Raw genomic sequence first — 24000 nt, forward strand, 5'->3', positions numbered from 1 at the left:
AACGCTTGGACATTTCACAAATCAAAGCGCAAGCGTGTTATAGCACTTTCCATTTAATTAACTGCTATAACAATGAATCTGAAGGAAAATTCCACTGTGAGTCATAATTACCTTTTCAATTCATTAGGAGGGATTCTCCACTGGTCCTTCACGCCGTGATAAACTTCCACATTCGGGCGTAATATCTGATTCACTTACATACATTTCGCCTCATCATTTCTCCATGGACTTGTATTCTCTCTCTCTCTCTCTCTCTCTCTCCCCAAATCAGGGTTTTCGGCAACCTTTGCGATTCCCCTATGAGTAAAGTCTCCTCCTCCTCCTCCAGAATAAGTGAAACAGCGACAAACCAAAACGAAGAACAGCGATAATTCCCGTCGACGTCGAAGCAACAACGACCGGATGTTCGCTTTCGGAAAAGAACGCTCCCACCATCCGATTCCTCTCTCTCTCTCTCTCTCTCTCTCTCTCTCTCTCTCTCTCTCTCTCTCCCGCGAGCTCTTTTCACCCCTCTTCCTCCCCCATTCTCAAATCTAGCCTGAGGGGAAAATACCCCTCCCTCCCCTCCTCTCTCTCTCCATTCACTCGTAACTACCAGACAACTATTGTCATTGAAAATAACCCCCCTCCCCCCAACCTCACCCTCGCCCACACGCCCGCCTCCTCCCGACACTCTACGGTAACCATTCTCACCAATTCGTTAACCTCTCTGATACCTTTCAATCAACCAGTTACCCGTCGAGTCAAAACAACGGTTCGTCACCTTCCGTCCGCTCCACCCAATCTCTCAAGCGGGGTTCTTTGGCCTCGAGGGCGCTACTCAAGACCTGTGATGACCTTCTCAAACAAAGTGTCACTTTTGGATGCTTCCGAAACCAGCCCCGGTGAGGCTACAGGAGGAGGCTTTTCAACCCCGACCCCTTCCTCCCTCACCCTCAATATGAACGAGGCTTAGGAGATAAAAGCAATGTTCGGTAGCAAATTGAGGCTCATGGAAGTTCAATTCGCCTGATGGGGAAATGACATATGCTCTTCAAACGCCTCTTCAGTCTCTTCACAGTCTGGCCTGGAAGCCTTTCCTTTCTTTCTTTGCTTGTTGCACGGGTGCTTAACCCTTCAATTACACGTGCCGTTTTTTCTTTCCCCTTTTCGGGATAATCACCAATTTTGTTAACGGATAACATGTAACGGCTGACCATCATTCTCTTACTATTCTTCTGCAAAAATTCATTGTATGATGACATTATTATTCGGATTTTGAAGGGGCTGGCTAGAGCACACTGAATCTGTCAACACTCTATTTATAGTTAAATAGATATTTTCCACTCCGGCTGATTGCTATTTATAAGTGGTTCGGGACAACTGGCAGGTTAATAATCCACCTAAATTATTCTAATCAGGTAGCAGAATGTTCCAAATGTCAAATTTGCGGTTTTATGAAAGAGAGAGAGAGAGAGAGAGAGAGAGAGAGAGAGAGAGAGAGAGAGAGAGAGGAGAGAGAGAGAGAGAGAGATATATAATATATATATATATAAATAAATATATACGTATGTATATATATATATATATGTGTTATATACATACATAATGTGATATTATATATATATATATATAAAAATATATATATATATATATATATATATATATATATATATATATATTTATATATATAACACTTACACCCGACGCCATTTAATAAGAGCATGAAACGACCACATGCACTTACTTAAAGCATATTTACTTGTCTATTGTCTCCATCTGTCCTGTTCCCACTGTTAGTGCTCTTAAATCAATTATCTCTCTCTCTCTCTCTCTCCTCTCTCTCTCTCTCTCTCTCTCTCACCATTCCCTTCATTCAAAGGAGTTTTGTTCTCTGCTTCTTTCATTCACCGATTGTTCCCTTCTACCTCCCTACAATGAGACATCGACTTCGTCGTACAACGCTCCGGAAACACGCGTATCGGCCTCTGGAGAGAGAGAGAGAGAGAGAGAGAGAGAGAGAGAGAGAGAGAGAGAGAGAGCTGGGTTTGGATGGTAGTGTTGGGCTGAACTTGGGGTAGCGCTGACGGGGTAGGGAAAGTCTGAATGAGGCCTCTCCCTCCCCACCTCACCCCACCAAAACCCCCTCAATAGGCTGGTTTGGATATCACCTAACCCCCTCCTTTTGGCGTCGCCGCCATATGGATATGGGGTTTCCACCATTATCCTTTTTCCGTTACACAGCCGCCTGTAGGTCAGTTACGGAAGGCTGCTGCTGTTACCGTTCGCTAAAGATGCTTAAAATATCTAATATATAGATGTTGCGCTCTATACCTTACATACGCATCAGAAAATATTAGTGTGTTAATCGACCAGTGTATTTTCTTCCAATTCTTCCAAGGCGTAACGACAACAGAGGCAGCTTCAAAGGATCAGAGAAACAAATGTACCTAAGAAGGAGTAAAGCCTTTTATGCTTCTAAAAAAATAAAAAATAAAAATAAAAAACTTTCAAGGGGTGACACTTCAAACCAAATGTTATTCATAAGATAGGCCTAACGTTCGTGTTTGGAGAAATACAAAAAAGATCGGTAACAGAGAGAGAGAGAGAGAGAGAGAGAGAGTTTCCAGATTTTTGTAGTCGTAGACTTAAGTTTCGTTTATAAAGAAGCGATTCCTGGTTGTACAGTTCATTGCCGAAAAGAACTGTACTAGTTATTAAGTGGACAGAAACGTCCTTATCACCTGAGAAACTAGCAACGTGAAAAGGGCTTATGGCTACAGTGGGCCCTCAAATTCAAAGCGTGGAAAATGAGGTAAAAGAAATAACATAAAAGAGAGAGCATGAGAAATTCCTCTAACCAGTCACGCTACTTCTACGAACTATTTTCCTTCAATAAATAAAACTGAGGTATCTAGCTCTCCCATGTTTTAGTAGTAATAGAGTTATATAATTTTTTTTTTTGTAGTTAGCCTTATATATATATATATATATATATATATATATATATATATATATATATATATATATATATATATATATATATATATATATATATATATAATATATAGTGTATATTTATATTATATACATTCACGTGTATGAAAGCCATTTGACAAATAATCAAGAATCCTCTCATACATTTTATTGAGAAATATACCACACGAATTAAAATATGACCGATACTTTGAAATTTTGTTCCTAAATGCAAGTGAATGAATCGGTAATGGCGTTGGCGAGATTTTCTCTCGGAGTTGGGAGGAGCAGAAATAGGATACCGACGCCTAATGAGCCGGAGAGGGGGGCGGGAAGGGAGGGAGGGCTTCGGAAATTGGACGAAATTGACTGAAGAGATTAAACTGGCAAAGTTAACCTACTACATGGTACTGGGGAAGGGCGTCTTGACATCGGAAAAGAAAAAAGAGAGAGTGCCCGACACGTTCTGGTATGTACGTGCGTGTGCGTGTTCATGGAAGATCTGGTAAGACTCATGAATAAATATCCAAGACTTATACGTGTACACGCAAGTGTCTGGACGCGTGGAAGTGGAGTTCAGTAAGTGTATTTTAAGTGTATCTACGTTACACCTATTAACATAAGCTGCTCATTCTGCCACTGGCACTTAAACCTCTCACTTCAAATTTGGATGCTTGAAGACACTGTAATGGGAAAAGAAGAGACACACACACGAGAGAGAGAGAGAGAGAGAGAGAGAGAGAGAATGGGGAGGGAGGGGGTTGATACCACGCTCTCCAAAATTGAAGAGCGTTGAAGAGAGATGATGAAAAAATAAGACAGACTCATTTCTGTAAACAGGAAATGAGCAAGGGGGGTAAACAAACGATAGAATCCCATCAGGCGCTCAACTCAACGAAAAGCTTATTTCCACATTAAAGAGGAAAGGCTCGCCCCTCCAACTTTTTTTCTTTTTTTATATGTAGGTACACCATTTTTTTTTATCATGTACGTGCCTACTTATAACCTGTATCTATAAATTCAAGAAGAGATAGCACTGGCCAATATTAAACTGTAATTGCACATGAAGTGTTTTTTATATATTTTATATATAATATATATATATATATATATATATATATATATATATATATAATTTCAATACTAAAAAACAGACCATTTCCTACGGAACTTTTTTTTTTTTTTTTTTTTTTTTAATATCTTTGCCCTAAATATTTTAATTCTTTATTCCCTTCCATCTTAGACCCCTTATTTCAAAGCTGGCATACTTCGTCTTGATACTTTCCACACATAAATGCTTAAGACACAACTTTCCTATACTTATATTCCGTTTGGAAAGTACGAGTTTTCTTATACATTTCCCGATGTGTTCTTGCCCGAAACCGTTAGTCACCTATCTTTATTTATTTAGCTAACCGTAGCGACCCTGCTTTACAGACAGAGGGACTTGTATTTTGAGGGTCAGCGCGAAACACCTGAATTCGTTCTCAGTTAACTCTTGTTAATCACTTTTTTTATAACACGACTTCTCTGTCGAGTGCTGGGAACTTGTCAACAGGTTCAATCGTAAACTACCTTCCCCCACCCCCAACACTAACAAAATTCTCTCTCTCTCTCTCTCCCCAGTGGTCGGAAGTTTTATAAGAAACCAGAATGAGAAAACAACACTTGATGACTGTCAGTAGTAGACTTCATTTCCTGGCAAAGAGCCTCGAAGCACGGTGCCTCTGGCAAAGGGAACCCGAGCCAACTTCGTCTTCGTTTTCATTGACTTGAATTCATAAGAATGAGTACAGTGAAGGAGGCTTTATTGAAAAGAGAGCATGAACACTTTCATCGAAAAAAAAAAATTGATTCATCAGTCGTCAATAGTTGGCTACCTTAAAATAAAAAGAAAGGAAAAAAAGTCAAAGACAGCCCTGTCCTATGTAATGCAATGCCATGTCTGAATTAAGTTCCCTCTTGCTTGCCGTTCTGCAATAGCATTTGCATTCTGTCCTACGCAGCCTTTATATAAACTGAGGGAGGAAAGCACACGATAATAATTACAGTCCCACGCATAACCTTCGGTTAAATATATAGGTGGAGGTAGGAAAAGAGACACTGGCACCATTTGCGTTCCGTGCATAACTCCCGAAGACATTGCTCTCTCTCTCTCTCTCTCTCTCTCTCTCTCTCTCTCTCTCTCTCTCTCTCTCTCTCTCTCTCAGCATTCGTAGCTAACAGCTTTTCCTTCACTTTCTCTCAGATACTTTAACTTGCACAACGATGGAAACGTCAAATAATTAATTCCTCTACTGATTATACTTTATGATATGACAATGATTTATATACATACACACATACATGCACATACATACATATATAATATGTATATATATATATATATATATATATATATATATATATATTATATATAATATAATATAATTCGACATATCCAATTTATCGAAGGATGAACTGTCTTTTAAAGCTGTTGTCAACTGTTACTTAATAGTTGTGGTGACGCATGCGCGCGCGAATAATAAATATATATTTTTCATGAGACACGTGTTGTCTGGGAAGTGTATTCAGTCACACTAGCGTATAATGTTCCCTAGACAGCTGCCTCGTGGAGGTCATCCATATAGTATTTTCTTATTCGCGTATTGATCCACGTCACTGGAAATGGGTGTGGGACTTTCACAGATGGACACGATACAAACGCACATCACAGGATAAACGCAACGTACGTGTAGTATTCAGTCTGCCCCAGGATTTGTTTCGTTCTACACGTTTCATTCAAAATCATGGACAATTTCACTGGAAGATCAAAATCATGGAAAATTTCACTGAAAAAGAAAATGGTGACTGTGATTGTTTCTGCACTGTGCCGGTGGTTAGTATTCACATTGTTAAGAAATAAAATAGAACTACTGCACACATCTGACAGCATTCGACATTTGTTAATTTTCAGGTTGTTAACCATTATTATGAAGACACAAGCCACACCCATTCAGGAACACACTCCATGCAGTTTATTTCATAGTTTATGATGTCACATGTTTGTCTGTTTTCCTTTAAATATTGGATTTAGCAAAGATCAGCTGCAACTATCTACGCTGTTTGCTGCAGTAGGAGACATACATATGATAAGCAGGCTTCAGCAGGTGTTAGTTTAGCAGGCGGCATCGGGGGAAGGGAAGGGAAGGGAAGGGAAAGGCTTCATCTTTGAGGCAGGAATTTTTTTTCTATTGAATGATTGTGATGATTTCACTGACAACGATGTTGTTCATGAAGTTGATGAATGCTGATGATGGGCGCTTTATTGGGGGTGGTATGGAGACACTCAGGGGACAAGGATGAGGATAAGGATGAGGATGAGGAGGAGGAGGAGGAGGAGGAGGAGAAGAGACACTGACCTGGGTCATGGGGCCGTGCAGGGATGTCTGGGTTGATGGCAGCTTCAGCGGCTGCCAAGAGCCGCATGGCTTCGGGGTCGTGGTCGTCCACGGCCCTTCGCAGGAGGGTGTACTCGTCCACGACCTCCTCATAGTCATGCTCATGGTAACCTGTTGATCCCTCGCCGCCGCCATCCGAGCCGCCGGTCAAAGCCGAGCCCGAACTGCTCTGGCTGTCCTGATGGCTGTCACGGCGGCCGGAGGAGGCGGTGGCCGACTTGATGCTAGCGGCCACGTATGCGGTAGGAAGTCCCGTCAAGTAAGCGTGCACTTCTGGCCTCACGCGGATCCGCACCACCTGACCACTCGTCTTGCCCGCCACTGTCAACACTGTGCCTTCTTCCTCGCCGCCACATCTGCCCTCGGGATCAGCTGTCGTCGCTCCCGGGGCAGAACCTACCCCGTTTTTTGGCTGCTCGCGTTTGGGTGTGTATGGGGAGCCGCCCGGCCGCTTCAGAACACCTTGCACATGTGTCGTGGAAGGCGGCGGCGTTGGGTGGGTCGACGTCGCCTGATGGTGAACGATTCGCGGGACCGGTCCTCCTCCTCCTCCGTCGTCACCAACACGTGGTACGCAACTGATCGCACGCGACGCGTGCTGCTGCTGCTCCCCCGAGGTAGGCCCTGACGTCTCTCCTCCCCCCGTCGCTCCTCCTCCGCCTCCTCCTCCCCCTCTGTCCTTGTCCCCCTCTCGAGTCCCGGGCGACACTGCATTTTGACCCTTTTGTTGCTGCTGCTGACTCTGGTGGACATGGTTCCTGGGGTCCTGACCGGGGATGGCCGGCGTGGACTTGATGGTGACGAGTGCCGGGGTGGGCATCCACTCCAATTTGGATCCACCGCCAGGGAGGTTAATCCAAACCAAAGAACCTCCCGAAGGAGTCCCTCTTCCTCCCGGTTTAGCTCCTCCTCCTGCAGTAGGCTGACCTCCGACACCACCAGTAGTGCCCCGCCATATCGCTACTGACTTGCTGCCGTCATCCCTGTTGGGGTCGCCGTCCTTGACACCGCCACTTGCAGTCTGAGGAGGCTTCTCTTTTTCTCTGCGATCTCCGCTGGACTCGCGCGACGATTTCTCTCTTCGATTATGATGATGATGATGATGCTGGTGCTGATGATGAAGGTGTGGATGATACTGCTCTCCCTGAGGCTCTTCGGGGTGTGATATCGGAGTTGAGGTTTCACGGGGCCTGACACTGAGCTGCGACGCTGACTCTCTCTCTGCCTCTCTCTGGAGAACAACCTTGGGCACGGAGAATAAGGGGTCCTGCGGAGGAGGCGCTTTTCTCTCGCTGTCGAAAGTGTAATCGTCGGCGTCGGCGGTGGCGGTGGCTGTCCTTCGGGGAGGGAAGTGGTGCGGATGCGGGCGGCCCTTCTGTTCTCGCCTCTTATCCGAGTCGGCGTCGAGCAAGTCCTTGGGAGGCGCCGAAGGCGGAGGATTTTCCTCGGGGGCGAGAGGCTGAGGTTTCTCGGGAGAAGGGGGTCGTTTCCTCTCCTCTAGGACGGGGGTGGGAGGACCCGAGTGTTGAGTCACCACAGGTCTAAGTTTTGGTTGATTGAAAGATGTGACGGTGACCTTCTTGGGTTGACTGTCGGGATGCGCAGGTGAGGAGGGCGCAGGAGAAGGAGGGGCGGCTGTGTGTGTCGGGGCTGGGTAGATGCCACCGCCCCCTACCACACCACTCACGGGCGGACCAGCTCCAGCTGCTGCTGCTCTATCACTCGGAGTCTGCTGTTGCTGCTGCTGAGCAGGAGCAGGAGCAGGAGGAAGGAAGTGGTGCTGCTGAAGGAGTAGCGGCTGGTGGGGATACTGGTGCAGGAGTGGCGACTGTGTAGAGCGATCGTCCCACGTGACGCGCAGCCCAGGACTGCTGCCTCTAATGCTGCTCGGCCCCCTCGCGCCCCCTCCCATCCCTCCTCCTCCTCCTCCTCCTCCTCCTCTCCTCCGCCTCCTCCTGTTCCTACTCCTCCTGCTGCTGCTGCTGCTGCTGCGGCTGCTCTCCCTCCCCCTGCCAAGCCCCCTTCACCACCATGCCCATCGTCACGCCCACTTTCGGGCCCTGGCAAATTCTCGCGAATCTTGGGGAGCGGGGTACGTCTCTTTAAACTCTCGCCCTCTAAGCTCGTCAGTTCGTCATCGCCTTCGTCGCCGCTTTGCATCATCTTCCTCTGCTCCGCCGCCTTCCACTCCCACCAGTTCCTCCCCCGTCGCCCCTCCACCCTCGCCCTGCCCTTCGGCTTCTGGGACGTCCTGGCGGTCAGGGGAGGGCCGCAGTCGCCCTCCAGGGACACCGAACTTCCCTGCAGACTTGGGAGAGAAGAAAAACTCCCCTGTGAGATTGTGCTTCCATTGGAGGAGGTGGTTCGATTTAACCCTGGGTCCTCGTCGCCCTTTGCCCTGTCTCCTCCTCCTCCTACTCCTCCTCCTCCTGCAGTAGCAGGACTTTCCCCTTCTTTTGGTCTGTCGTTACCTCCCATACTACTGCTTCGAGCTAAGCCTTCCTGTGGATCCGTTTAATTCCTTACCGTTTAGTGACTAGTCCACACAAAGAGGATTTTGGCCATAATATAATATGCAATGAATAGAAAAGCCCTCCCTTGTGACTAGAGAACAGGTCCTGGCCACTTCCTAGTGCAGCAGCGTGCGATTCTGCTGGTCTGTTTTCTTTTGATTCTTATTCAGAAAATGAATGCTAAAATAATAATAATAGTAATATTTGTGACGTTCGGCCAAGGAACACGTACGGTATTTAGAGGAAATCGCCGTTTCTTTCAACTTTTGTATCCTTTTTCTTATCTATTATTATTCTGCTTTCTCGATCATTTGTTAGCTAACTTATTTTTCCATGGGCAAGAATTATTTTAGAAAAATTTCACCCGTCAAGCTTTTTTAATATAAAAGAAACGACTGAAAAAATCTCTTGAGAGGAAAGAGCCCATCTCCAAGATGGCACAAGGGGGGGAGGGGATGGGGGGTGCGCCTCTTCTACCTCTTCAAGTTTACTCTAAGTGAAATATTAACAATGGACTCGATTTCACACTAAACTAGAGACTTTTTTTTTTCCTCTCGAGGAAAAGAAAGATGAATAGTTTCTTTCAGTTTTATCAGGGGTAAATATCAGATGCTGATATATTTACATATTTTTTGAATAGCCAAGACACTTCAGTAAGGAATGATTCTCAATATCTGGCCTTTAGTGCAGGTAAGAATAATGAAGTAGATGGGCCTAGCAAAGCATGAATCTAATTTTAAAAAGTAGCGCATGATACGAGACGTCGAAATTTACTTTCTGGAAAATAGAACAGACATATATTAAAAATACTGTTGATAACAAATGTGAAGAAAGATATTTAATGGTCTCTTTATCTCTCGAGGCAAAGGGCGCTTTTGACAGGGAGATCAGCTCTCGCCGCTGCTGCCTCTTCCATGTGAATTAGATATGATTTCAGTCGAGTCTCACTGAAGTGGCTCTCTCGATTTCGGAGCGCCAGTGGCGGCGAGCAGTGACTCTCTCTACCGTCAAGTCAAGTGTGGCTCTCGTTCTATTTACTACGTGAGTCACTCGGCTCCTTGGAGGTGCATGTACGACCTTCCCCCTGAAGTCCCTCCTGAAGGTGGGCTGGCGTAGCTGATCCACCGCCTGCAATGAGTCGAGGCCTGGATAGTGTTGTGGTGGAACAGAAGAGAGGGACGGGGGGGAGGAGGAAGGGCGTGGAGAGAAAAGAAATAAAAAGAAATAAAAAGAAAATGTGAAAGCGTGTTTTCAACTCGGATCTCACTCAAAAGATGATGAATCCTACGGATACTGAAATTCGTTCTAGTGACGTGACTCGCTCTTTGCTTCTTCAACTGCTAAAACAACTTTATCCGAGGTGATCAAAACACGCTTTCACTCCCCCGAAGTCTGACGTGGTGTGATTTGGCACGTGGTCTGAGCAACTTCTACAACGAGAATGGACATCAAAACGCTTAAAACTTCGATCATCAAAACAATTGACGTTCGTTGACCATTACAGAACCTGGCTAAACATATTACCCCTCGAGAGCCCTCTTCCCTTTATATATATGTGTATATCATCCCTCGAGAGCCCTTTCTCTCCCCTTTAAGTATTGATAAAAGTGAACAGACAACAAACATAGTAGGCGACAGCCCTGCACAAATGACTGACAGAGTTTTCATCGAGGGGTCAATGCCAAATCCTCAATCTCAGTACCCAGTGCCTCAACCCCGTCAGACTTTCGAGGAGAACAAAAAAGAAGACTGCAGGATATCTCTTAAGATTCAATTCTGAGTGCCACAACAAAGTTAAAAGACATCAAATACAAGTAAAAGATGACTATTCATATCACAAATCAAGACTTTTTAATGAGAATCTTAGTCAGTCAAAAAATGATCCATTTGGAAACTTGGAGGCAGTTAAGAATGAACTAATATATAAATCTACATTGTTACCATTACACTAAATTAATCTTAATTATGTGGTCTTTGCTTCTCCATGTAAAGAGAGCCATTTATTTAGTTATATTATCTGCACTAAAATATCAGTCACTTCATGAACACCACAAGGGAGTTAGTACAGTTATTCAAGTTTTTCTACATCCAGCAGTTATGAAAACTCGGGGTGGAGGGGGAGGCGGGAGGTAGGGGGTGTGGGTGGGTGGGGGTGGGGGGAGCAGTAGCACTTGCATCTAGAGAAGTGAAGGCTAGGAGACGTCTCAGGGATGGTGCGAACGAGGACCCAAGGTTTTCTTCAGGATATTGTCACTTTCTACAAACAAAAAAAAGGTGAGCCGGGAGAGCCTTGCCATAAAGAAAAACTAAGCACAGCTTAAAAAAAAAAGGTCATTCTTAAAACTACAGGTATTTTTAAATCAAAGGGTATTGTTCATAATAATAAAAACTATGAATTTGTCGTACTGCAAACTTAATGTTATAAAAAATGGACACAAAATGTGACTACGCCGGAGTATATTTGCCAGCCTTTAAACTCCACATATATAACTAGGCAGTTACAAGACAAATATTTCTCTGCCTTAACAGAAAGGAGGACACATGTTTCAAACCCCATCGTAAACATAAGGGTATCCGTGCGTAGGCACAAACAAGCAGACATAAAACATTCAAGTTTCACCGTTCTTTCAAACTCTTAGAGAACTGGAAAAAAAAAAAACTAAAAAAAAGCGATGATACAGGAACGCAGTCATCCAAGTATCACTGCCATCCTGATATTCGTATCAAAGTGGTAATTTAAACCGAGTCTGAAATATAAGCACGAGATTCACAGTCGAGAAATGCCGAAAGTGTTCGTTCTCTTGCATTGCAATGAAAAGATACACACACACACGCACTCCAACAAGCACAGGCATATATAAAATTGTATATAACATACAGAATATTTATAAACAGTAACACATTGAGAAAAGTCATCATAGTTTTATTGTACCTTTGCATTAATTCTTCAGAGAGAGAGAGAGAGAGAGAGAGAGAGAGAGAGAGAGAGAGAGAGAGAGAGAGAGAGAGAGAGAGAGTCGTTAGCAAATACTTGACAAGGCTGGACAGAACCTTCTATTTTGAAGGAAGTCTCATCACAGGGACGTGTGGGGCCACAAATCTATGGACCCAGAAACACTCAGATCATTAGTTGGCAACAAGACCCAAGAGAATAAACACACAGGTTAAACCTCTTCAGGAATATAAACACATTCACAGTCTCTCTCTCACTCACACACACACACACACACACACAGACACACACACACACACACACACACACACACATATATATATATATATATATATTATATATTATATATATAGGTATGATATAAAATAGCATACTAATAACATATATAATACCATTATGTATTTATATAGATATATATATATATATATATATATATATATATATATCTGTAATTATAAAATATAGCATACAACTATATATATATATTTATCTATCTATATATCTATATCTATATATATATAATTATTAATATAGCTATATATAATAATATAATAATCTTTATATAATATATCTACATAATTATATATCAATATATATATATATATTATGAGTGTGATTATAAATGTACGTACGACTTGCACTGCGTTGTTAAAATAAGGGAATATTAATGATAGTTACCTACAGGACAACGCAGTTACAAATTATGAACAAGCATAATAAAATCTAAATGAGTTAATAAAAGCTAAACGTCACTACAATAATCAGCGACGAAGAGCTTTGATCTACCTCTCGGATGTTCAACAGATATATATAAATGAAATAACGAAAGCAGATATCTTGACAAAATTTTCAGTCTCTCAAAAGAAATAAAATTTCTACCTCATACAAACCTACATACCTCCAGGAAACATTTGGATTATGACTGCCCAACATTAGCGCAGATCCACAAAGAGAGAGAGAAGAGAGAGAGAGAGACGAGAGAGGACGAGAGACAGAGAGGAAGAAAGAAGAGAGGAGTTTTGTGTGTGTGCGTTTGTCTCCAGTGCAAGACAATGTGTCCCTCACGAACAATGGGTAAACCCTTTCTAAAATATCAAGGTATGCTGCGATTTTCACTGCTTATTATTTAATATCTTTCTGTTTTAGACCGTTTTCAAGAAGTTAATTATGAATACTCGCCTCTTTGACATTCTTCATCAACGCAACGAATGCTGACGTAAAGGAAACTTTTCCCCCCTCAAATGTAATAGCAAATGTCTGTATGAAGTGGAATCGCCCATGATAACACGCAAGAGGCACCCAGTTTGTTTGTTTACCGAAGCTCTCCAGTCAATATACTATATACATATGCATACATAAATACATTATATATAATATATATATACATATACATATATATGTATATATGTGTGTGTGCGAGCGAGCGCGCATATAACTGTAAAAATATAATGTAAATAATTTACTGACAAAAAGAAAGAACTAAAAATTCTAAATTATCACGAGAAGTTTTATAGATGATGGCTCGCGCTCTCCTTTTCACGTTCGCTAAATTTGACAATAAATAATATGAGAATCTATTAAGTGGATAAGACAGCAATATCTGACATTATGTCTGAATGGAATGCTTAAAAGCAACAGCCGACTCTACACTAAAGGATTATCATTTCTGAGTGCATATCGGTTAATCAAACTCAACTCATCGATCCACCAAGAACATCGCACAAAGTAAACCCAGAGCATCACAAAAATGACTTCTTTTGAATCTTTACTAATACATGTTTCTCGTTGCATCTCGACCGATACATTTCCCTAGTAGTGGTATTACTTCTCCGTCAATTGCCTACGCAGAAGGAAGTTTATTTGTTTGTATGGTATTTTTACGTTGCATGGAACCAGTAGTTATTCAGCAACGGGACCAACAGCTTTACGTGACTTCCCAACCACGTCGAGAGTGAACTTCTATCACCAAAAATACACATCTCTCACAACTCAATGGAATGCCCGAGAATCGAACTGGCAGCCACCGAGGTGGCAGGCCAAGACCATGCCGATCACGCCACTGAGGCGCTCGCAAAAGGAAGTGAACGACCACTCCAAGAATCTACGAGACAAAGGACCTGGCAGGCTTTCAAAACAGGACCGAACCGAGCAAGGTTATTACAGTCAGTCAAAGATCGCTCATTCGTCGCTCAAGAATTGAAGCAACGATTGTGATGGATTCTACCAATCATCCTTCGATATATCCTGACATAGCAACCCCTCGTAAAAGAAAAGAAAAAAGAAAAAAAAAAAAAGAAAAGAGAAAAAGTGTCAACCGCCTCCTTGCCCTCACCAGACCAACCGGTCTGTCAGACTCAAATTGCCTTTTGGAAGTTTCCTTTCATTCTCTCTGGGTATTTTCTTGACACGGCTAAATCTATCGGGCACGAGGAAAGAAAGAAAGAAGTACAGGCAGCAGCAGCCACTGGTGGCCTTTTGGAAGTTTTGACGATGAATGAATGAATGGACGACAGCAGCCCTCTAATTATAATTAACAGTTACTTTGATGGCGTTCACGTTGCATTACAAAGTAACCGTCCAACGAATGCTAAATATCAAAAGTAGATTAACGTCGACTGAATTTGTCTCTTGGTGATGAAAAACGTCACGACAATTCATGTAGTACATTTCGATACAAGCAACGCATCTAATATACGCTTTCAGTGTAGATGAATTCAGCAAGGAAATAGCTGCGGTTGGAGAGGCAGCTCAGATCAGGTCTTCCACTTCAAGAGTCGAATGTCTGGTTGAGAGAGAGAGAGAAGAGAGAGAGAGAGAGAGAGGAGAGAGAGAGAAACAAACTTTTGGCAAACAACGAGTAGGCAACATTATTCCCCGGATTTTACATGAGGCGAGTCAATTCAAATGACGTCACAGACAACACAACACGTCAGAATACCCACTAACATGTAGGTTTTGAAGACTGAAGAGTACTACATAGTAAGAAATCACAAAAGTAAGCACGTGATTTGTTTATTAGCTGAAGCCACTAGGGAAGTTAAAAATGAAACGACAGAGTGCCAAGTACTTTCGTGTATTGAACACATCTTGTGCTCCGAAGATGTGTTAAATACATGAAAGTTCTTGGCACTGTTATTTTTATTTTTAACTTTCCTACTGGTTTAAGCTAATACAGTACTACATATATTATAGATCATAATATATATAATACATTTATAATACATAATTCTACATATACTATGTACATATGAGTGGTAAAAATGTTCTGTAACAACAGAATTCCATCTAATAAAAGGAGCCCATAATAACGCCAATACATATATAGTAGACAGTAAGGACTATATTTCAGAGACTGCTGTCCCACTCTTCAGGTAGGTAATGAAGAGAGACAGCAGTCTCTGAAATATATTACTTGTGCTTTCTATATTTTGGCGTTTTTATGGGCTCCTTTTATTAGATATGTACACATACATCATGTGTGTGTGTGTATGTGTGTGTGTATCGAAGAATATCATCTTCACAGCGCCAGGAAGCATTAGATTCGTAAGCTGCGCCTTGCATGATCGAGTCAGGAGGACGTAACATACGCACATTTCATTAAACGAAGTGTTTCGGACCGCCTGCATTGCGGGTTTATAATTATACCTCTGATAGCGACGAATAACAACCAATATTCTGAACAAATCGTTCGCTGATGACGCTGATGAGAGGATGACGCGCAATGGAGTCTGAGATTTATTTATCTTTCCCTTAGCGGCGGTGGGGGGAAAGTTGAAGAAAAGGATTATCATAATTTCTGTAACGGCAATCATAATCATCGGATTGCGTGACACACCTATACCGCTACGCTCGCTCGAGGGCCGAGTTGAACGTTGCCTTTGCATAAAAACGAAATGGCCATAATCCAGGGAGCGTGTTAAAGGAAAGGCTTCGAAAAAGCCAACACGTAATAACATCTGGTATTGTCATTTTCGCCCATTCTCTTTTTCCAGGATAATAATGGGAGCCTCTCCAACGGCCCATGCACACAACCTGAACGTGGTCGGGAGTCTTTTGATCAATCGAGATAAAAGGAAGTAGCGGCGCACTTGCGCTCGAGCAAACAAGCACTTGGGGGAAGGGGGGGGAGGGGGCAAGCATTCTGAAAAATTGCGCTCGAGCAAACAAGCTCTGGGGTGGGGGGGGGGGGGACTGGGGGGCAAGCATTCTGAAAAACGTCCCTCCCTTGTCAACCCATAACTAAAAAAATAACCGAAAACGAAAAATAAATTAATAAATAAAATCGACCATTTAATTAACACCTAAAACCAAGTTAAATATTGCAAGTTTGAGTGACCTGTCATGTTAACAATAAAAGGAAAAAAGCTAAAAAAAAATTTTATTGAAAGAACACTTGAATGCAAAACCGTGAAACAACACGAAGAGCTGCCTCGACAAGAAGACCTCAGTACAAAACGCGGTAGCCTTCAATTTCCTTCTATAGATCCTAACTAACCAGGACCAGTGGGTCCTGTAACTAACATACAACGGAGAAAAGCACAACTTTCGTAGCAGGAGGAGAGAGAGCGGCGGAAGGAAGACGAAGGAAAATCGTCGCATATAAGATATGGTTGAAGGGAAAAGGGGAAGTGAAAAAGAGATGACTGTCTGTGAGGGGTGTGACAGCTCGGCTTCACATGCCCAGGCCAAAAAAGCATAGTATATGTGACAGTCAAAATGATACACGCCGAGGGAACAAAATGTGCATCATATATATATATATATATATATATATATAAAATCTATATATATATATATATATTATAATTTTTAAATTATATATAAATCTAAACAGATACATAGATAGATAGATAGACAGATAGTGTTATTTTCACCAGAACCGAAACAGGAAATGTTCAACTATTTCTAATTCAAAGTTTTTTTTATATAAATCTAAGTCTATATAGATAGATAGATTGATAAATAGATAGACAGGTAAATAGTGTAATTTTGACCAAGACCGAAACAGGAAGTGTTCCACGATTTCTAAGTCAAAAAGATTTTTTTTTCCTAACGACGCTACAGCACAAGATCCAAATGTACGTTGACAGCAACTGAGAGAGAGGAAAGTAAGAGCAAAGAAGAAACGAAGGAACAAAGCGAAAAAAAGAGCACATCAGTAGAGAGAGAGAGAGAGAGAGAGAGAGAAATTGGCATGCACACATACGGCAGGGAGGAAAATGTCCACCCACCTCTCTCTCCAACTCTCTTTTTCCTCCACTCCCTCCCTCCCTCTCTCACTCTCTCTTTCTCTCTAACACCACGCCTCTCTTTTCCGACGTTCTAGGCGGAGGGGATCCTACCTCCTGCGGGCTCCTGAACGAGTCTATACGTCTCGTATTGGTGTCTAGCTTGTCGGTAGTCTATGGACAAGGGGGAAAAAAAAACCTGCGTTCATTGAGCGATATTTACCGACTGCTTCTGCTTTTAACCTAAAATAGCACTCGTGTCATCTCATACTGCTACCGCCTTTGTATTACAGTGTAAGCAGCGAGGCTAAAGCATTCCGCTTTCAACATAGTACTAGGATATTCATGTGGTACTACATGGGTCGCATTCTCTTCAATCTTTGTTTAGCGATTACTCGAAAATTAACGAAGTAAAGAAAATTAAGATATAAATATTAAATTAGCTTGATTGTGAGCAATTCTTGAACAGTAATTGATCGTAGGTAATATGCAAATAGATATATACACTATATATAATATAAATTTATATATGTTTATATATACATAATCTAATTTAAGGAATAACCATTAACTATACAAATACACTCGAGTCACGGAGCGTGACGCGCCAATAATCTTTCAGAGTAAAGTGAATGAATGACACGTCATTTATTCTAGTTACGGAGCCATCTTTTCATCACTTAAACTAACAGGTTTGTAACATAACCCCCCTTCCTCCCTCCCCCCTCCATCCCTCCGTCCCAGCACATGGCGGAAAAGGGAGAATAAGCATGATTATCGAGAGAGAGAGAGAGAGAGAGAGAGAGAGAGAGAGAGAGAGAGGTGGTTGGGGAGGGTGGATAATAAATCAAAGCAACTACCACATCTCCGTACCGCACTCGGAGCAGGGAAATCTTTAAAGGCGGTCTGAGCATCGAGTTCTGATGGATATTCTCTCTCTCTCTCTCTCTCTCTCTCTCTCTCTCTCTCTCTCTCTCTCTGTCTATTTGTTCTCTCCTACAGTCGGCGAAACCCAAGTAAGCAGTGAGAGGAGGGAGAGGGAGAGAATAACAAGAAGAGTGAAATGGAAGAGAGTGACGACGTAAGACTTCCCAGCTGACAAGGAAGGCACAATACACAAAATATTAGTTTTCGAAAAAATCGAAGTACTATCTCGAAAGCTGCGTGCAGTAGGTACACAATGGCGGAGAGTGGGCGCCACTGACCTACATTTCCATAGCGCACACAGACACACACACACACACACACACACACACACACCGATGAGATCGAGTCCGCCAAAAGGAAAAACAAGATTAGGTCCGACAGATCAGCAGCTTACAGCACACAAAGCGCGGGTTTTCGAAATCGGGAAGAATAACGCGCGAACCTACTACTAGTTCGCTTGCAGAATAATAAATGCGGTTTGAAAAAGGAACCCACAAAATTACTGTGTATAACGTGTTTACTTATAAGTATTTAAATTTGATCCAACTCAACACTCGAGTACTTTCAGGCCCTATCTGTGGCCCTTTTTTAAGAGATGTGAAGGTTGTCTTATACATCTCTTGAAAAAGGGCCACAGATAGGGCCTGAAAGTACTCGAGTTGCTGAGTAAGATAAAATGTAAATACTTATAAGTAAACCGTTATACACAGTAATTTTGTGGGTTTCTTTTTCAATCTTCAGAAGAAAACTGAAAGAAGTTTTTGTTTAATAAATGCGGTGTTGTATCTTATGCTAAAGACCACGATCACGGCGAGGCTCAATCTTATAGTAAGTCAACGATTGCTCGGCAGGCCGAAATATCCCCATTTGAATTGGCAGCAAAGGTGCAGCAGACTTTTGGAAGAGTCAGCACATAACAAAAATAACAATAATGTATGGAGTGCGGGAAGAAACGAGGGGATAGCGGGGAATCCGTGATTTATCTTCTCTCAGAAGTGAAAAGGCTGGACTGGACTGGACTGGGAGTTACCGAGGAGGCCTCATTACCTGCTTATTACGGAGATAAATCACGAACGATTCCAAGCCAAGGGATGAGGTCTTTTTCCATTCACGACAAATGAGGCAGAAAGAAACGTGACACAGTTTCCATTTCACGGCGGGAGCGAAAAGTGAACAGCTGCTCTACTGCGACAATTAGATATAACATGATACTAAATACGATCGATCTCGCTTTTAATAAGGCTTGACAATAATCGCTGAACCATACAAATGAGGGGAGCCAATTATATCGGCTCTCATCAGATTAACTTGGACTGGCGAACCGTGTCATATTTTCGCCCGGGTAATGCCAGCATTGCTACGAGACTCGTCAATTTATGAGTCGCGCTCAATCAATAATCAGTCTCCTCCGCTGCCCCGTTTTCAGCAGGCATGTATGTGTACCCTTGACAAATTCTGGCACGGTCTAAAAAAGTGTATAATTTTTTTGTTTTCAAATGATTTACTTCTGTATTTCTAAATTAGAGACTGGGATGAGTTACTCCCAAGCTCTCGGCTTCAGCATGGTATCAGTAGATCGTGGTAACTAAGTGGTAAGGCAACTACATTCCAACTATGTCGTCATTTGTCCAATCGTGCGCAGATTCTTGACAGTTTCTCTGTCACAGGATCTGACGCTCGATATGAATTAGGGTAGGGAGTATGGGAGGATTGCCGAGTCATCAGCAGCCACTGCCTTGTTTATCCAGGTCTAACGTGGGTGGAAGAAAGGGGTTTTGGGCGCTTACCATGAGTTGAATTAAATTGAATATAGATTTTAGGCCAAAGGCCAAGCACTGGGATCTATGATGCCATTTAGCGCTGAAACGGAAGTCGACAGTAAGTTTGTAAGGTGTAACAGGAGGAAAACCTCGCAGTTGCACTATGAATCAATTCATTGAAGAGGGTGGAAATTAAGATAGAAGAGAATAAGAGAGGAGGTACAGTGAAATGAACGAAAAGAGCTGCAGCTAGGGGCCAAAGGCAAGCTGCAGAGAACCTTGCGTAAAGCCTACAGTGTACCGCCTGAGGTGCACTGACGGCACTACCTCCCTACGGGGCTTATCATGGGTAATCTGTATAAGGGTGATGACCTGTTTTGTTACGAAGCTGCCCACTGAAGACCTTCACTGATCGTTAAAAGACCTTCACTGATCGTTAAAAGACCTTCACTGATCGTTAAAAGACCTTCACTGATCGTTAAATGCTTTTACAGCGAGCAACGCCAGGCGGGGAAGGTAAAAACAATCGAACAATGCCAAACAGTCAGCTGGAACAGGTTATCACTATTGATATAATTATTCCCAATTACGAATTTTATACAGACTTGACCCAAAAAAAGGCCACCAACTCGCTAATAAGGCTTCCAAGGAATAGAATGGCCACAGGTACAACAAGCGTCTGAGAAAACAAAGATCTCTACAAACAAATATAATTATGGGTTACCGCCCCAGTCTCTTTCTTTCGTCTTATACTTCACACTGTAATTAAGCTGCTTTCTCCCCCTTGCGCTCTCTCGCAAGAGTTCGGAAAGTGATTAGGTTCATCTCCTCTAATGAAGCATCCACTCTCATTTTACGATTTAATGAAATTAGAAATAAAGACCCATTTCCTCGTACGAAGTTTACTGCAGACATATTCCAGGATGGCGAAGGTAATGACTTGTGTTTTACGCCATTGCTACGTCGAGAGAGAGAGAGAGAGAGAGAGAGAGAGAGAGAGAGAGAGAGGAATAGTTTCTGCAAACTGCCCCTATATAAATCTTTGATATACAAACACTCATAAATCATATACTAACAGCACCTGGTCGAGGATAAGCAACGAGCTTCGTACCTGGTAGTCAGACAGCTGTGGTGTTCGCATGGTTACCAGCCTTTATCCTAGAGAACTTCGCTGAGAACCAGAAGCCGCAAGGTGAACTATGACGAGACCATGTAAATAAAATGTCCGTGAAGTGCTCCTGAGCGAGTGCGTGAAACTGTGCAAGTTTGCTCTTAGATCACGGAAGTTGAACATTCTCGAGATAAAAGGATATTTACAACTTTTCCTAAAACCCCAGAAATGAGGTTGGGCTCCTTTCCTTTAGACAAGAAGAACTGGAAAGTTTGTCCGTGTCAACGCAGGTAATGAATTAGCCTCAGCAAAAGGCGCTTTCCTGCCTTCCGTTTTTTTCTGCGGTCGTTCGTTTCGCTTATTTTTCGTTCTCGGCATCTTAGACAGACGACACATCATCTTAATATGAGAGTGAAAAGGCGTAATGGGAAGACTGGAACACAGCAGAACAGAATACAGAATTTAGGGCCAAAGGTCAAGCGCTGGGACCTATGAGGTCATTCAGCGCTGAAAGGGATAGTGACACTGAGGTGGTCTCAAAGGTGTGACAGGAAACAATTTTTAGAGAAAGCGGAAAGTCAGATGAGTGAGGTTGCAGCTAGGGGCCGAAGGGTCGCTGCATAGATCCTTCAGTAATGCCTACAGTGCGCCACGTGAGGTGCACTGACGGGCTAACCCCCAAAACGGGGCTATTTCCACAATAATAAGCATCGTTATTATACTACACATTCCCACTGACTTGCCAGCAGAGAGATAAGAGTTATTATACCAAATATTCAGTTGTGAGAATTCTAAATGTTCTATTCGAATTCAGTTGGAAGTTAAATGCTTCATCGATATATTCGACGCTCACGTGAGTGTGAATATTCAGTGACTTGGGCGCTGAACGCTCATCCTACTTACATAAAGCCCAAATAGATGGACCTGCTCGCCTAACATCTCTTCGTTCAATTTCATCACCTTCAAGAAAATCTCAATTCGTTCTTTCCAACCGCGAAAGGTCTGAAGTAACAGGGAAAACAATGGAAGAACAAAGACGAGATAAATGACTTCTGCAAACTCTATGTGAAGAGCTCTCTGAGAGAGAGAGAGGCTGAGGAAATGAATGGGTTGCCACTCGAGTTGCTGGAGAAAAGGAGGAACACGAACATTGCTGGCATAAAAGAAAATAGGAAAAGATGAGGGAAACTAAGACAAAATTCCTCTTTCCTTTTCTTGTTAGTTGAGGGAATCTTTTTCTTTCTTCTTTCTTTTTTGTCATTTTTCGTTTTCTGTAAAAGGAAACTATTACGATGACTTTTTCTGTCCTCCCTCAGATCTTAAAAACTACTGAGGATAGAAGGCTGCAAATTGGTATGTTGATCATCCACCTTCCAATCATCAAACAAACCAAATTATAGCTTTTTACCCTCAGTAGCTTTTATCTTATTTAAGATTAAAGTTAACCTTGATCGTGCGTCTGGCAAACGCTACAGAAAAGACCACCCGCCTCATACAGAAAACTCGACTGAGCTGAAGAAACTTCGGCGCATTTTTTACTTGTTTCTTTTTGGACGGCATAAATTACAAGTGAAAAAAATAACTGGGGAGTTGATAAGTCTCATTATTTTGAAGGCATACATCTCGACGGAACACTTATCATCCATGTTTTGTTAAGTTTTTAATCTCTCTCCACAAGGGTCGACCAACATCTACTACAACAACTAAGCAATTAAAAAACGCATAGGGCGCCTAAGTTGTGAGCCGTGAGGGCCACCGTTGCACAACGAGAGAGAGAGAGAGAGAGAGAGAGAGAGAGAGAGAGAGAGAGGCAAGCACAGAGATGAAGGGCAGGAGTATTACGTATTCATAGCAAAGGTTCCTCTTCTTTCCCCGAAGAGAAAGGCCCCGTCCTTCTTAACACCAAAGGTAGTACTTCCAAACAGGTATGGGTCTCAACTTTGCAGCATTTTACGGAATTTCAAGGCTTGCTGGCTATGTGCACAGAATGCACAGATACGTTAAGTTTTTTGGCACGGTCTATTGCCTTAGGGTATATATATATATATATATATATATATATATATATTTATATATATATATATAATATATATATACTATATATAGTGCCAAGATCTCTCCTGTCTTAAATGTACAGAGAGAGAGAGAGAGAGAGAGAGAGAGAGAGAGAGAGAGAGAGAGAGCTTTCGGCTGTTCTTCAATGAAGTCCAACATGAAATATGAAGGCTTATCTCCCGCTGTTTTGCGGTTACTGTAAGTCCTCGTCGTCTTTGACCCTCACAGCTGTTTACATTTTCCTGCTTGCCTTTGAGCTCGCCCTTAATGCCAGAACCACCATCCATCTCTCTCTCTCTCTCTCTCTCTCTCTCTCTCTCTCTCTCTCTCTCTCTCTCTCTCCTTTTAACTGTGGTCTGCCGGAAGTCTCATCAACCATTCTCGTCATTCTCTTGACGTTTGTCTCACCTCCTGAGAGACATTCTCTCTCATCCTCTTCCCCATTCGCCTCCATTCGTCCTTTTCCCTCCGGCAAAGCATAAATAAACTACTTATCGTCCAAGATTTCCAAGTGAATATTTGCAGCACTCATGCAAGTCTTGTTTATGTATGGTGTTTTGACGTTGCATTGAACCAGTGGGTTCTTCAGCAACGGGACCAACGGCTTTAGAAGTGACTTCCGAACCACGTCGAGAGTGAACTTCTATCTCCCTCCTCAGTGGAGTGGCCGAGAATCGAACTAGCGGAGACAGAGGTGGCAGGCCAAGACCATACCGACCACGCCACCGAGGCGCTCCACTCATGCAGTCATACTCAGGAAAAGGAGAAGAAGAAGCACAAACAATGAGTTCGTGTTCTTCAAATCGAGAGCAGAAACTCAACGTGGACCAATGAAAGCTCCCAAGCCCTAGAGAAAGAAAGCCCAGTTTCCCCTAAACTGGCGGCAACCTCTCTCGTAATGAGGGCCATCCGACCGACCGCCCACCTGCGACGACGACAACATTTGCGGTTCAATTCACGTTTCCTTCCGCGGCATTGTCACGCTGCCTAAGCTTTCAAGAGCCACGTCCGCCGTTAAAGCCGCGACTGAAGTGACGTTGTGTGTATTTAAAGGTTCC

At 42.7% G+C, this 24000-nt stretch overlaps 1 protein-coding gene across 10 annotated transcripts in view; it reads right to left on the reverse strand.

The window, feature by feature from the left end:
* The window catches only part of LOC135207210 (proton channel OtopLc-like), a 771996-nt gene that overhangs the window by 502921 nt on the left and 245075 nt on the right, over window positions 1–24000 (reverse strand). For 9 of the 10 annotated variants that reach the window (XM_064238820.1, XM_064238817.1, XM_064238814.1 and 6 more), the window contains exon 1: window positions 6357–8322. The exons of the other annotated variant lie outside the window; for it this stretch is intronic. In XM_064238820.1, coding sequence (XP_064094890.1) covers window positions 6357–8307 — 1951 coding nt within the window. In that variant the 5' untranslated portion in view covers window positions 8308–8322. Of the gene's footprint in view, window positions 1–6356; window positions 8323–24000 lie in introns of those variants that run through there. 10 annotated transcript variants of the gene reach the window in all.

The sequence above is a fragment of the Macrobrachium nipponense genome, chromosome 32 (genome assembly GCF_015104395.2).
Source record: "Macrobrachium nipponense isolate FS-2020 chromosome 32, ASM1510439v2, whole genome shotgun sequence".
NCBI classification, from domain to species: Eukaryota; Metazoa; Arthropoda; class Malacostraca; order Decapoda; family Palaemonidae; genus Macrobrachium; species Macrobrachium nipponense.